Below are 14,666 nucleotides of genomic sequence, written 5' to 3' on the forward strand. Positions count from 1 at the left end.
GGGTCTGGAAAACTGAAGTGATTAAAGCCAGCCTACAACCTCTCCTTGCTCTCAATCATGCCCCCAGCAGGGAGAGTCTGCTGAACTTAAAAGTACCACATCACCTTATGCTGGTGGGATCTGCAGGCAGACAAGCACCACATACCAGGCAGGATAGGAAAAACACAGAATCCAGAGGCTTCATAGGAAATTCTTTCAATCTGCTGGGTCTAACCCTCAGGGAATACTGATGGAGGTGACTCTTTCCTCCTGAGAGAAGGCCAGTTCGGTCTAAGAAAATGTGACTGGGGTCTATAATACCCAAGTAGATCCTCCTAAAGGTGGGGGGTGGAAAGGCACCATACAGGAGGGACAAGAAACAAGAATACAAGAAGTGAAAAATTCTGATCTGTTAAATACAACTTCATCTGCAGGTCTAGAATAACCTGAACTGAATGTCAAACAACAGACAGACAACAAAGTTATCCACCAAGAAAATCCTAGGTAAAAAAAAGTGAACACAATCTCCAGAATAAACTAATTAAGGTAATTAAATACCTAGACGCCAGCAAAAAAATAACAAATCACACTAGGAAAACCGAAGATATGGCCCAGTCAAAGGAACAAACCAACAATTCAAATGAGATACAGGAGTTGAAACAATTAATTCAGAATATATGAACAGACATGGAAAACCTCATCAAAAACCAAATCAATGAATTGAGGTAGGATATAAAGAAGGCAAAGAATGAACAAAAAGAAGAAATCTCAAAAGTCTGAAAAAACAAATCACTGAACTTATGGGAATGAGAGGCACAGTAGAAGAGATGAAAAAAACAATGGAAACCTACAATGGTAGATTTCAAGAGGCAGAAGATAGGATTAGGACTGGAAGACAGGACATCAGAAATCGACAAGCAAAAGAAAATATAGGGAAATGAATGGGAAAATATGAGCAGGAATTCAGGGAACTGAATGACAATATGAAGCACATGAATATACGTATTGTGGGTATCCCAGAAGAAGAGAAGGGAAAAGGAGGAGAAAAACTAATGAAGGAAATAATCACTTAAAATTTCCCAACTCTCATGAAAGACTTAAAATTACAGATCCAAGAAGTGCAGTGTACCCCAAACAGAATAAGTCCAGATAGATGTACTCCAAGACACTTACTAAGCAGAATGTCAGATATCAAAGAGAAAGAGAGAATTTTGAAAGCTGCAAGAGAAAAGTAATCCATCACATACAAGGGAAACCCAATAAGACTATGCATAGATTTCTCAGCAGAAACCATTGAGACAAGAAGCCAGTGGTATGATATCTTTAAGACAGTAAAAGAGAAAAAGTGCCAACCAAGAATTCAATATCCAGCAAAATTGTCCTTCAAAAATGAGGGGGAAATTAAAACATTTTCAGACAAAAAAATCACAGGATTTGTGACCAAGATACTGGCCCTGAAAGAAATACTAAGGGGAGCACTAGAGACATACAGGAGAGAAGAATATGGAGAAGAGTTTAGAAATGAAGACTATCGGTAAAGGTAAAAGGAAAAATTAGCTATGACATATAAAATCCAAAAGGCAAAATGGTAGAAGAAAGTACTGCCCTTACAGTAATAACACTAAACATTAATGGATTAAACTCCCCAATCAAAAGACATAGACTGGCAGAATGGATTAAAAAACAGTACCCAGCTCCGCTGGCGGCACTTCCGCCGCCAGCCAACCAGCCCTCCTCTCCCTCTTTCTCCGCCGGCGGCGCTCCCGCCACCAGCCAGCCAGCCCTCCTCTCCCTCTTTCTCTGCCGGCAGCACTCCCGCCGCCAGCCAGCCAGCCCTCCTCTCCCTCTTTCTCCGCTGGCGGCGCTCCCGCCGCTGGCCAGCCAGCCCCTCCTCTTCCCCCTTCCCCGCCGGCGGGGCTCCTGCCGCCATCTTGCCCTTCTCTTTCCCCTTCTGCTCCGGCAGCGCTCCATCCGCCATCTTATCCTTCCCTTTCTCCTCCTGCTCCGGCGGCTCTCCAACCACCACCGTGCCCTCTTCCGCCTTCACCAGCTCCTCCGCCACCATCCTCGACAGCCTTGCCACCCTCACCTTCCCTCCTCCAGAACAGCTACTGGGGGAGTGGAGACGATACAGAGCAGCTCCCGGAGCCACGACGGAGATCAAAGGAACGGCGTACCCCATCCTGGAATGGCTGACTGTCTGGGAGAACCAGCTCCGGTGAGATCGCTGAGGGGCACGGGCTTTCCCGGGCGGGACGGCAAGCGGCCGGAGTCCCTCCCTTCCTCCTTCCCAGGCCAGCTGGCAGAATTGGGCAGGCGGTCCCCTCGGGCCGCAGCGGCTGGCGCCCCCACCACACGAGGCCCCCCGGACCAACTGAGAGAGTTGGTTCGGAAATCCCCAGACCGCGGAGAACGGTGACTGGGGGGGTTCCTTCCAAACACGTGACTCCCCGGTCCGGCTGGGAATGGTGCACTCTCCCAGGCTGCGGCGGCTCGCGCCCTCCTGCCACGCTTGGCACCCTGGGCCGACTAGGAAATTCGGTCAGGCACTCTCCCGGGCTGCGACGGCCGGCGACCCTCCCCGCGTTCAGACCTGCGGGCCGGCTGGCACTCTTCCAAGCCGCTTAGGCTGGTGAACCTCCCCCACGGCGACAGTTTTCCAAAGTTAAAGGACCCACAGCACCTTTTACTGATGGAACCCGCAGACAAACATGTGCCACGAGCGCCACCTACTGGGAAGGATAAGAAAAACAGAACCCAGAGATTTCACAGAAAAATCTTTCAACCTGTTGGGTCCAACACCCAGGGAAATCAGACTAAATGCCCAGACACCAGCAGAAGATAATGGATCACGCTCAGAAAATTGAAAATATGGCCCAGTCAAAGGAACAAACCAATAGTTCAAATGAGATACAGGAGCTGAAACAACTAATGCTGAATATACGAACAGAAATGGAAATCCTCTTCAAAAACGAAATCGATAAATTGAGGGAGGACATAAAGAAGACATGGGCTGAACAAAAAGAAGAAATAGAAAAACTGAAAAAACAAATCACAGAGCTTATGGAAGTGAAGGATAAAGTAGAAAAGATGGAAAAAACAATGGATACCTACAATGATAGATTTAAAGAGACAGAAGATAGAATTAGTGATTTGGAGGAGGAACATCTGAATTCCAAAAAGAAACAGAAACTATCAGGAAAAGAATAGAAAAATTTGAACAGGGTATCAGGGAACTCAAGGACAATATGAACCGCACAAATATACGTGTTGTGGGTGTCCCAGAAGGAGAAGAGAAGGGAAAAGGAGGAGAAAAACTAATGGAAGAAATTATCACTGAAAATTTCCCAACTGTTATGAAAGACCTAAAATTACAGATCCAAGAACTGCAGCACACCCCAAAGAGATTAGACCCAAATAGGCGTTCTCCAAGACACTTACTAGTTAGAATGTCAGAGGTCAAAGAGAAAGAGAGGATCTTGAAAGCAGAAAGAGAAAAACGATCCATGACATACAAGGGAAACCCAATAAGACTATGTGTAGATTTCTCAGCAGAAACCATGGAAGCTAGAAGACAGTGGGATGATATATTTAAATTACTAAAAGAGAAAAACTGCCAACCAAGACTCCTATATCCAGCAAAATTGTCCTTCAAAAATGAGGGAGAAATTAAAACATTCTCAGACAAAAAGTCACTGAGAGAATTTGTGACCAAGAGACCAGCTCTGCAAGAAATACTAAAGGGAGCACTAGAGTCAGATACGAAAAGACAGAAGAGAGAGGTATGGAGAAGAGTGTAGAAAGAAGGAAAGTCAGATATGATATATATAATACAAAAGGCAAAATGTTAGAGGAAAATATTATCCAAACAGTAATAACACTAAATGTTAATGGACTGAATTCCCCAATCAAAAGACATAGACTGGCAGAATGGATTAAAAAACAGGATCCTTCTATATGCTGTCTACAGGAAACACCTATCTTAGATAGACCCAAAGATAAACATAGGTTGAAAGTGAAAGGTTGGGAAAAGATATTTCATGCAAATAACAACCAGAAAAGAGCAGGAGTGGCTATACTAATATCCAACAAATTAGACTTCAAATGTAAAACAGTTAAAAGAGACAAAGAAGGACACTATATACTAATAAAAGGAACAATTAAACAAGAAGACATAACAATCATAAATATTTACGCACCGAACCAGAATGCCCCAAAATACCTGAGGAATACACTGCAAACACTGAAAAGGGAAATAGACACATATACCATAATAGTTGGAGACTTCAATTCACCACTCTCATCAATGGACAGAACATCTAGACAGAGGATCAATAAAGAAATAGAAAATCTGAATATTACTATAAATGAGCTAGACTTAACAGACATTTATAGGACATTGCATCCCACAACAGCAGGATACACCTTTTTCTCAAGTGCTCATGGATCATTCTCAAAGATAGACCATATGCTGGGTCACAAAGCAAGTCTCAACAAATTTAAAAAGATTGAAATCATACACAACACTTTCTCGGATCATAAAGGAATGAAGTTGGAAATCAATAATAGACGGAGTGCCAGAAAATTCACAAATACGTGGAGGCTCAACAACACACTCTTAAATAATGAGTGGGTCAAAGAAGAAATTGCAAGAGAAATTAGTAAATACCTCGAGGCGAATGAAAATGAAAACACAACATATCAAAACTTATGGGACGCAGCAAAGGCAGTGCTAAGAGGGAAATTTATTGCCCTAAATGCCTATATCAGAAAAGAAGAAAAGGCAAAAATGCAGGAATTAACTGTCCACTTGGAAGACCTGGAGAAAGAACAGCAAACTAATCCCAAAGCAAGCAAAAGGAAAGAAATAACAAAGATTAGAGCAGAAATAAATGAAATTGAAAACATGAAAACAATAGAGAAAATCAATAAGACCAGAAGTTGGTTCTATGAGAAAATCAATAAGATTGATGGGCCCTTATCAAGATTGACAAAAAGAAGAAGAGAGAGGATGCAAATAAATAAGATCAGAAATGGAAGAGGAGACATAACTACTGACCTCACAGAAATAAAGGAGGTAATAACAGGATACTATGAACAACTTTACGCTAATAAATACAACAATTTAGATGAAATGGACGGGTTCCTGGAAAGACGTGAACAACCAACTTTGACTCAAGAAGAAATAGATGACCTTAACAAACCAATCACAAGTACAGAAATTGAATTAGTCATTCAAAAGCTCCCTAAAAAGAAAAGTCCAGGACTAGACGGCTTCACATGTGAATTCTATCAAACATTCCAGAAAGAATTAGTACCAACTCTCCTCAAACTCTTCAAAAAAATCGAAGTGGAGGGAAAACTACCTAATTCATTCTATGAAGCCAACATCACCCTAATACCAAAACCAGGCAAAGATATTACAAAAAAAGAAAACTACAGAGCAATCTCTCTAATGAATACAGATGCAAAAATCCTCAATAAAATTCTAGCAAACCGTATCCAACAACACATTAAAAGAATTATACATCATGACCAAGTAGGATTCATCCCAGGTATGCAAGGATGGTTCAACATAAGAAAATCAATTAATGTAATACACCATATCAACAAATCAAAGCAGAAAAATCACATGATCATCTCAATTGATGCAGAGAAGGCATTTGACAAGATTCAACATCCTTTCCTGCTGAAAACACTTCAAAAGATAGGAATACAAGGGAACTTCCTTAAAATGATAGAGGGAATATATGAAAAACCCACAGCTAATATCATCCTCAATGGGGAAAAATTGAAAACTTTCCCCCTAAGATCAGGAACAAGACAAGGATGTCCACTATCACCACTGTTATTCAACATTGTGTTGGAGGTTCTAGCCAAAGCAATTAGACAAGAAAAAGAAATACAAGGCATCAAAATTGGAAAGGAAGATCACTGTTTGCAGACGATATGATACTATACGTCGAAAACCCGGAAAAATCCACAACAAAACTACTAGAGCTAATAAATGAGTACAGCAAAGTAGCAGGTTACAAGATCAACATTCAAAAATCTGTAGCATTTCTATACACTGGTAATGAACCAGCTGAGGGGGAAATCAAGAAACAAATCCCATTTACAATCTCAACTAAAAGAATAAAATACCTAGGAATAAATTTAACTAAAGAGACAAAAAACCTATATAAAGAAAAGTACAAAAAACTGCTAAAAGAAATCACAGAAGACCTAAATAGATGGAAGGGCATACCATGTTCATGGATTGGAAGACTAAATATAAATAAGATGTCAATCCTACCTAAATTGATCTACAGATTCAATGCAATACCAATCAAAAATCCCAACAACTTATTTTTCAGAAATAGAAAAACCAATAAGCAAATTTATCTGGAAGGGCAGGTGCCCCGAATTGCTAAAAACATCTTGAGGGAAAAAAAAACGAAGCTGGAGGTCTCGCGCTGCCTGACTTTAAGGCATATTATGAAGCCACAGTGGTCAAAACAGCATGGTATTGGCATAAAGATAGATATATCGACCAATGGAGTCGAATAGAGTGCTCAGATATAGACCCTCTCATCTGTGGACATTTGATCTTTGATAAGGCAGTCAAGCCAACTCACCTGGGACAGAACAGTCTCTTCAATAAATGGTGCCTAGAGAACTGGATATCCATATGCAAAAGAATGAAAGAAGACCCATATCTCACACCTTATACAAAAGTTAACTCAAAATGGATCAAAGATCTAAACATTAGGTCTAAGACCATAAAACAGTTAGAGGAAAATGTAGGGAGATATCTTATGAAACTTACAATTGGAGGCGGTTTTATGGACCTTAAACCTAAAGCAAGAGCACTGAAGAAGGAAATAAATGAATGGGAGCTCCTCAAAATTAAACACTTTTGTGCATCAAAGAACTTCATCAAGAAAGTAGAAAGACAGCCTACACAATGGGAGACAATATTTGGAAATGACATATCAGATAAAGGTCTAGTATCCAGAATTTATAAAGAGATTGTTCAACTCAACAACAAAAAGACAGCCAACCCAATTACAAAATGGGAAAAAGACTTGAACAGACACCTACCAGAAGAGGAAATACAAATGGCCAAGAGGCACATGAAGAGATGCTCAATGTCCCTGGCCATTAGAGAAATGCAAATCAAAACCACAATGAGATATCATCTCACACTCATACTGGATGGCCATTATCAGTAAAACAGAAAACAACAAGTACTGGAGAGGATGTGGAGAAAGAGGCACACTTATATGATATTGGTGGGAATGTAAAATGTTACAACCGCTGTGGAAGGCAATTTGGTGGTTCCTCAGGAAACTAAGTATAGAATTGGCATATGATCCAGCAATACCATTACTAGGTATCTACTCAGAAGACATGAGGGCAAGGACACAAATGGACATTTGCACACCAGTGTTTATAGCAGCATTATTTACAATTGCCAAGAGATGGAAACAGTCCAAATGTCTATCAACAGACGAGTGGCTAAACAAGCTGTGGTATATACATACGATTGAATATTGTGCAGCTGTAAGACAGAATAAAGTTATGAAGTATGTAACAACATGGATGGACCTTGAGGACATCATGCTCAGTGAGATTAACCAGAAAGAAAAGGACAAATACTGTATGGTTTCACTGATCTGAACTAACATTACTAAATGAACTTGGAAAATTTCAGTTAAGAACAGAGACCATCAGGAGATAGAAATAAGGTAGATATTGGTTAATTGGTGCTGAAGGAATCCCATATTGTACAACAGGACTGACTGTAAAAATTCAGAAATGGATATAAGCATACTACCTAACTGCAATACAAAAATGTTAGCGCACTGAATGAAGCTGAATATGAGAATGATAGAGGGAGGAAGGCTAGGGGCATAAATGAAATCAGAAGGAAAGATAGACGATAAAGTAAAAATATTAATTCTAACCAACCTAAAACTGACTCAGATGTTAAAATTAGTCGACAAGAACGCTAAAACAGTTATAAATTATAACTGTATCTGTACAACGTGCTCAAAGGTTAGGTAGAGACATGGAAGATATATATATTTTAAAAGACCCAAATAAAGAAGAAAACTGTCAGATTGTTCTTAAAAAGATAGATGAGACTACTGCTTCTGGTCATGATAGAGTAATAAGACCGGGTTTACATTTCTACTTTTAACAGCTAAATGATGGGCAAAATATATGAAACTATGATTTTCAAGACAGTGAACAATAGACAATGAAGCATATTGATCCATGAGATAACAGGAAACAAATAAGGAAAATCCTATAATTGTCCCAGCTAACAACTTTGAAAGAATTCCAGGCAACTGCACAGGGAATAAGAACTTGGACAGAGTCTGCAGGCTCAATTAAGAAACAGTAATAAAAATTTAAATTAATTTTAAATACTGAAAGAGAGAAGAAATAAAAGTGAATCAGTGAGATTTGGGGCAACTTCAAGTGCCATTATATAATATATAATTGTAATTCCAATGGAGCAGACAATAGGAGGAAAAAAAAACATTTGAAATAGTACTGGCCAAAAAAATTTCCAAATTTGATGAGAACTATAAACCCACAGAACCAAGAAGTTCAACCTACCCTAATCACATGAAATACAAAAACTGTATGAATGCACATAATTAGATTTCTAATCCTAAACATTTCTGAATCTAATATCAGCTTCAAAATACTTAGAGCAGAAGTGAAAAACTACAAAGAGAAATGGTTGTCTATGGTTTTAGTTGAAGATTTTAAAGCCCCTTTCTCAATAGTTGATAAAACAGGTAGAGATAAAATATAAAGACTTGAACGAGACCATCAGACAGTTTGACCTGATTGAGATTTATAGAACACTCAGTCCACTCAGTCCAATAACAGTAGACTACACATGACTTTTAGTATGCACATTGAACATTTTCCAAGAGAACATATTCTCAGCCATTTGAAACTCCATAAATTTAAAAGTATTCAAGTCAGACAAATAAGTTCTTTGACCACAATGTAATTAAATTAGAAACCAGCAACAGATTTCAGGAAAATCCCCAAATATTTGGAAATTAAATAACATACTTCTCAATAATCCATGGGTCAAAGAAGAAATCAAGAGGGAAATTAGAAAATGTATACCTTTAAGGAAGATATAATACCAATTTTATACAGACTCTTCAAGAAAACTGATAAAGGATGCAGTACTTCCCCAACCCATTGTATGGGACAGCAGCTAAAACCATTTAAAAAAGAAAATACAGACCTGTATCCATCAGGAACATATGTTCAAAAATTCTAAACAAAATTTTAGCAAATTAGGTGCAACAATAATTAAAAGGGTAATTCATTATAATCAAGTGTGGTTTATCCCAGGAATGAAAGATTGGTTTAACATTAGAAAATCAGCCATTGTAATTTACCATATTAACAAACCAAGAAGACAAACTGTTTGATCATTTCAGTAGGTACAGAAAACATTTATCGAAATCCAACATTTATTCTTAATAAAAACTCATCACACTAGGAATAGAACTTCTTCCAACTGAAGGATGTCTATGAAATACAGTTAACATCATACTTAATAGTGAAATATAGAATCCTTTGTGCCTAAGATCAGAAACAAAACAAAGATATCCACTCTCGCCACTTTTACTCAGCAGTGTCATTGCAGTTCTAGCTAGTGTAGCCAGACCAGAAAAAGAAATAAAGATTGGAAAGGAAGAAGTACTCTGTCTTTATTCATGGATGGCATGACCATCTTTACTGATTTGAATAGTAACCCCCCCCAAAAAAAATTCATATCCACCTGTAACCTCAGAATATGACTTTATTAGTTTAGCAAGGTTACAGGATACAAAAGCAATATTCCAAAATCATTTGTACTTCTCTACACTAGCAATGAACATTTGGGAATTGGAAATAAAAAAATGATTCCTTTTACAGTAGCACCAAAAATATGAAATACCTAGGTAGAAATCTGACAAAAGATATGAAAGACCTGTAATTGAAAACTACAAAACATTGCTGAATGAAATTAAAGATCTAAATAAATGGAGAAACATACCTTGATTATGTTTCAGAAGACTTAATCTCAGTAAGATGTCATTTCTCCCTAATTCATCTATAAATAATACAGTCTCAATCAAGGTCTCAGCCATCTTTTTTTTGTAGAAATTAACAGTGATTTATAAAATACATATGGAAATATAAAGGATCTAGAATAGCTGGACAACTTTGAAAAAGAAGCAGCATTATTCTTAATAGCGCTGAACTGGAAGCAACCCTAATGTTTTTCAATTTGTGGTACTCCATTTTATGGAATACTACTCAGTAATAAAAAGGGGGAAAAAACCTATTATGTAACAAAATGGATGCGATTTAATGCATTATGCTAAATGAAAGAAGCCAGACTGAAAAGGCAACATACTATACGACATACTATATGATTCCATTTATATGGCATTTTAGAAAAGTCAGATAGTGAACAGATCAGTGGTTCCCAGGGTTTGGATGTTGGGGGAGTAGTCAACTATAAAGGGGCTGCTTGAGGGAATGTTGGCAGTGATGGAATAATTCTAAATACTTGTTAGGGTGGTTGCACAACTCTGTGCATTTATCAAAACTCAGAACTCAACACCAAAAAGAATATGGAGTATGTGTGGTGCATGTAAAGGAAAAAATAAATTGTAATTTGCCAGAGTTAGTATTTGTTGAAGCTAGATAATAGGTGCCTGGTTCCTTATACTTTTAACTCTACTTTTGTGAATATTTGGAGTTTTCCATAATGAGAAGTTTACAAAGCTAAAAATAGACTATGATGGTAAAAGAGTTCCAGAAAAGATCATAGAAACCCAAATATTGCATGCCCATGGTTAAAAGGACAAGATGATGAGGTAAAGCCAGTAGAAAACAGAAAAGATTGGTCAAAGGAATACTGTGAAAATAACATCTTGGAAGCCAAAAGAGAGGAATTTGACAAGTGGGGGAGGGTGGGCAGGAATGAAATTTTGGCAGTGTTAAACAACAAATGTTAACAATCATGAGATAGGATGAGACGATCATTGGTAACTCCACAAACTTTCTTGTAATATAAACTATAAAAACTGCTAATCAGGTTAAGGAAGGATTTATGGTAATGAAATGGGAGCAGAATAGAATGCTCTTTAATTATTCCTTGAAAGGAAACTCATGGAATAATAATTAGAAGCAGATGCTGGTTCAATTAAAAGAGAAAAATAGCATGCTTTGGAGTGTCCCATTATTTTGCAGTTTGAGGTGTGTTGTATTGAATCCTTGTTCCCTTGCCTGTTGCTCTGACTTCAGTATTGAAACCACATAGAATACTCATGTGACACTGGATAACATTTATGATTAAAGGCAGGTGTTGCAAACTGTTCTGCATTGTATAAGATGGCTCAGGAGGCCACCTCATTCCTTCTCTCCAATACCTATACTTTTTTGTTTTACATATTGGACTTTTGGTGTAAGGTTTTCTTTAAAGAAAGGGTTTAGTTTGCTTTCATAAAACGTTTGAAGACTGCGGTTTTAAAGTATCATTGAATATAACAACTACTTCAACATATTTAAAGGCAGAGGAGACACTGAAATAGATCTGCTTCAGCAAACAGATCTTAAAATAATAATTGGAAGAAGATATATACTTCAGAGACAGTGGTGAAGTTTTTATGAAATTACTGCTTATAAGGAAGCTAATGGAATAGGGATTAGACAAAGGAGTCATGAAAAATTAATCGGGGTTAGAATTAACAGAATAAAGTGAAAGGAAAATCCTCCATTCTCTTTCATAAAAATCCCTGACTAGTTTAAGAGGAATTTTTGAATATCCAGGTCAATAGTAGATAAGTTTCAAGTTCATAAGCAAAATCCTAATTTTAATAATGAAAATTTAGTTTGATGTTAAGTTATCAGATAGACTTTTTTTAATCTATTACATATTATAAAATGACCTCAGTGTAATATAGCTTGACTTTTTAAACTCACATTTAAAGAAAATTTTAAAACAGTATATCAACATGAAAATAATTTCAAGTATCATTTTCTTTACAGGTCTGCATTATATTTACTGAATTTGGAAAAATGCAAAATATTTGTAACTTTCTTGTTGAAAAGCTAGATAGTTCTGTTGTCATTAGTCCACCCCAGTTCTATCATACACCAGGTTCTGTTGAGAATCTTCGGTAAGTTGAGCACATCTTTAAATTTATCAATTCCATAAACAAAACTATTCAGTACTATGGCTCATTAATTTTCATATTAATAATCTCTGTATTTTAACTCCTAAGACGGCAAGCGTGTCTTGTTGCTGTTGAGAATGCATGGCGTAAAGCTCAAGAAGTCTGTAACCTTGTTGGCCAAACCCTCGGAAAACCTTTATTAATCAAAGAAGAAGAAACGAAAGAATGGGAGGGCCAAGTAGAAGATCACCAATTATTAAGACCTTCAAGTTCATTAACTGTACAACAAAAAATCAGAAGTGCAACAATACATGCTGCTTCAAAAGTATTTGTAACTTTTGAGGTAAAAGGGAAAGATAGGAAAAAAAAGCATCTCTGAAATCCCATCCAAAATATTGTCTTTGTATCTTTTTGTCCATTTTTATAATGTTTGCTTTTGTCTTGAATATATATATAGTTTATATATAGTATAGCATGTAAAATGTTTCTTCCAAAAATCTGTCAGTCTGTAAATATAGTCCCATAGGATACTTATGTTTTCTGTTTCTGGTTTCAAAAATTTACTCTGGGAACTTTTTTTAATTTGGGAAATAAATATACATTTACATTAGATACTGATAGTTCATACAAGTGATATGTAAGTCATTTTTATGTTTCTACTATAGGAAGAAATATTGACACTATTTAATTATCTTGATTCCTAACAAAGATTTTAATCTAACCTTTTCTCAGCCATGATTTTCTGTGAAACCCAGTTTTATATAAAACTAGGCTTTGACAAATGAAATTTTAAAAATTGTAAGGCAAAAATTTTATATATGAAAGGAAATTATTGTATCCCTTCAAAACTAATCATTTTCTACAACTCCTGATAAGTATAGGTACATAATTTTAAGTGCCTCCTGCCAGGTCTGGAATTTTATTTTACGCTATTTATAAGCTTATAAACCAGCCTGTTACTATTTTATGGATTTGGGCAGAAGACCTGAGACTACTGGATCAAGCACAAAAGGACTTTATTACTCATGGCACAGCAAGCAGTCTGAGCATCAGCACATTTGAATTGGTTCCCCTTGTCCCCAATTCCCACAGGGGCAACACTATATTGCCATACATTATATTGCTACATATGCAGTGGGCTTCTGTTGATGCTGAGGAATACTGAGCTGGGGGGATTCATTGCTTTTATCATGAACAGAAGCAAACCTGCTCTTTGTCCTGAAAGCAGACATTACCTCATCCCTCAAGGATGATTACCACAAACACGATCCTGAGAAATGACCCAAGTAAAGTGAGCAGTCAAAATCTTGCCTTTTCAACACACCTAGCATGATATGTAGGAGTGTATGAGATCCATAGAGAACTGTCTCTCCCAACACATCCAGCAATTTCTCTTATTAGATCTAGAGACCATTTTATTAAGGTGCAGACCAATGAGCTCATCCATAATAACTTGGCAACATCAATAGAAATAATGGTGAGTATTGCATCGCATTGATAAAAGTACAATGAGGTATCACCAAGGAGATTGTGATATCAGAAATAAAAGACATAATATATGTAGGGATCAGACTCCCTTCACCAGGGCTCCTTAGGTTATACCAGTGATGTTCAATATAAATATAATACAAGCCATATATGTAATTTAAAATTTTCTAGTAGATATATTTTAAAAAGGAAAAATTTAAGAAGAATCAAGTAAAATTAATTTTAATAACTTATTTAACCCAGCATATGCAAAATATTATTTCGGCATGTAATCAGCATTTCAAAAATCATTAATAGATATTTTACATTTTTTTTGTACTAAGTTTTCAAAATGCAGTATATATTTTACATTGTAGTATATCTCAATTCAGACACTAATTTTCACTGGAAATATTTGATCTGTATTAAAGTTTCCTTAACTGTTCAGTTGAAAAACATAGATTTACATATCTGAATTCTCCAAACTTGTTTAAAAGACTTCCAGTAACTGAATCAAGTTTCAGTTTTTTAATTTAAATTTAAATTTAATTTAATTTAATTTAAAATTCAGTTTCTCAGTTGCACTTGCCATATATCCAGGTATTCATTAGTGACTACCATGTTGGACAGCATGAAATAATAATCCTTAGGGCGGTGTGAGATTTAATAGCAAGTATATGTCATTGTTACTGCATTACATATATCTAAGGTGATCATAAGCACATCTGCTATCCAGCATAGGCTTTCAATTCCCACATGCAACTAGGGTTCTAGGACTTTTCCTTTGCTTTATCATGATGCTCATATACCAACATTTCTTTCTTACAACGTACTGTGTAATGGAGTTTCCATCTCTATTTGCTTTCCCAAGCAGCACTGTAACAATTTTACCTTTATCTGTGGGAGAGAGGGCAGAAACCTGTTGGAGTACAACACCCCTAAGTTCAAATCCTGTTTTTGCTACCAGAAGGTAAGCAATTTAAGAATCTTACTTGCTCTCAGCTGTGTTCCCAGCCCCAGCACAGT

General features: G+C 36.9%; 1 protein-coding gene across 1 annotated transcript in view; it reads left to right on the forward strand.

Moving 5' to 3' along the window:
- Positions 1-12,687, forward strand: part of IRAK1BP1 (interleukin 1 receptor associated kinase 1 binding protein 1) — a 42,739-nt gene extending 30,052 nt beyond the window's left edge. The window contains exons 3-4 of the mRNA XM_077162284.1: positions 12,046-12,176; positions 12,282-12,687. Coding sequence (XP_077018399.1) covers positions 12,046-12,176; positions 12,282-12,552 — 402 coding nt within the window. The 3' untranslated portion in view covers positions 12,553-12,687. The remainder of the gene's footprint in view (positions 1-12,045; positions 12,177-12,281) is intronic.
- The last annotated feature ends 1,979 nt before the right edge of the window (positions 12,688-14,666 follow it).

The sequence above is a fragment of the Tamandua tetradactyla genome, chromosome 5, assembly GCF_023851605.1.
Source record: "Tamandua tetradactyla isolate mTamTet1 chromosome 5, mTamTet1.pri, whole genome shotgun sequence".
In the NCBI taxonomy this organism is placed as follows: Eukaryota; Metazoa; Chordata; class Mammalia; order Pilosa; family Myrmecophagidae; genus Tamandua; species Tamandua tetradactyla.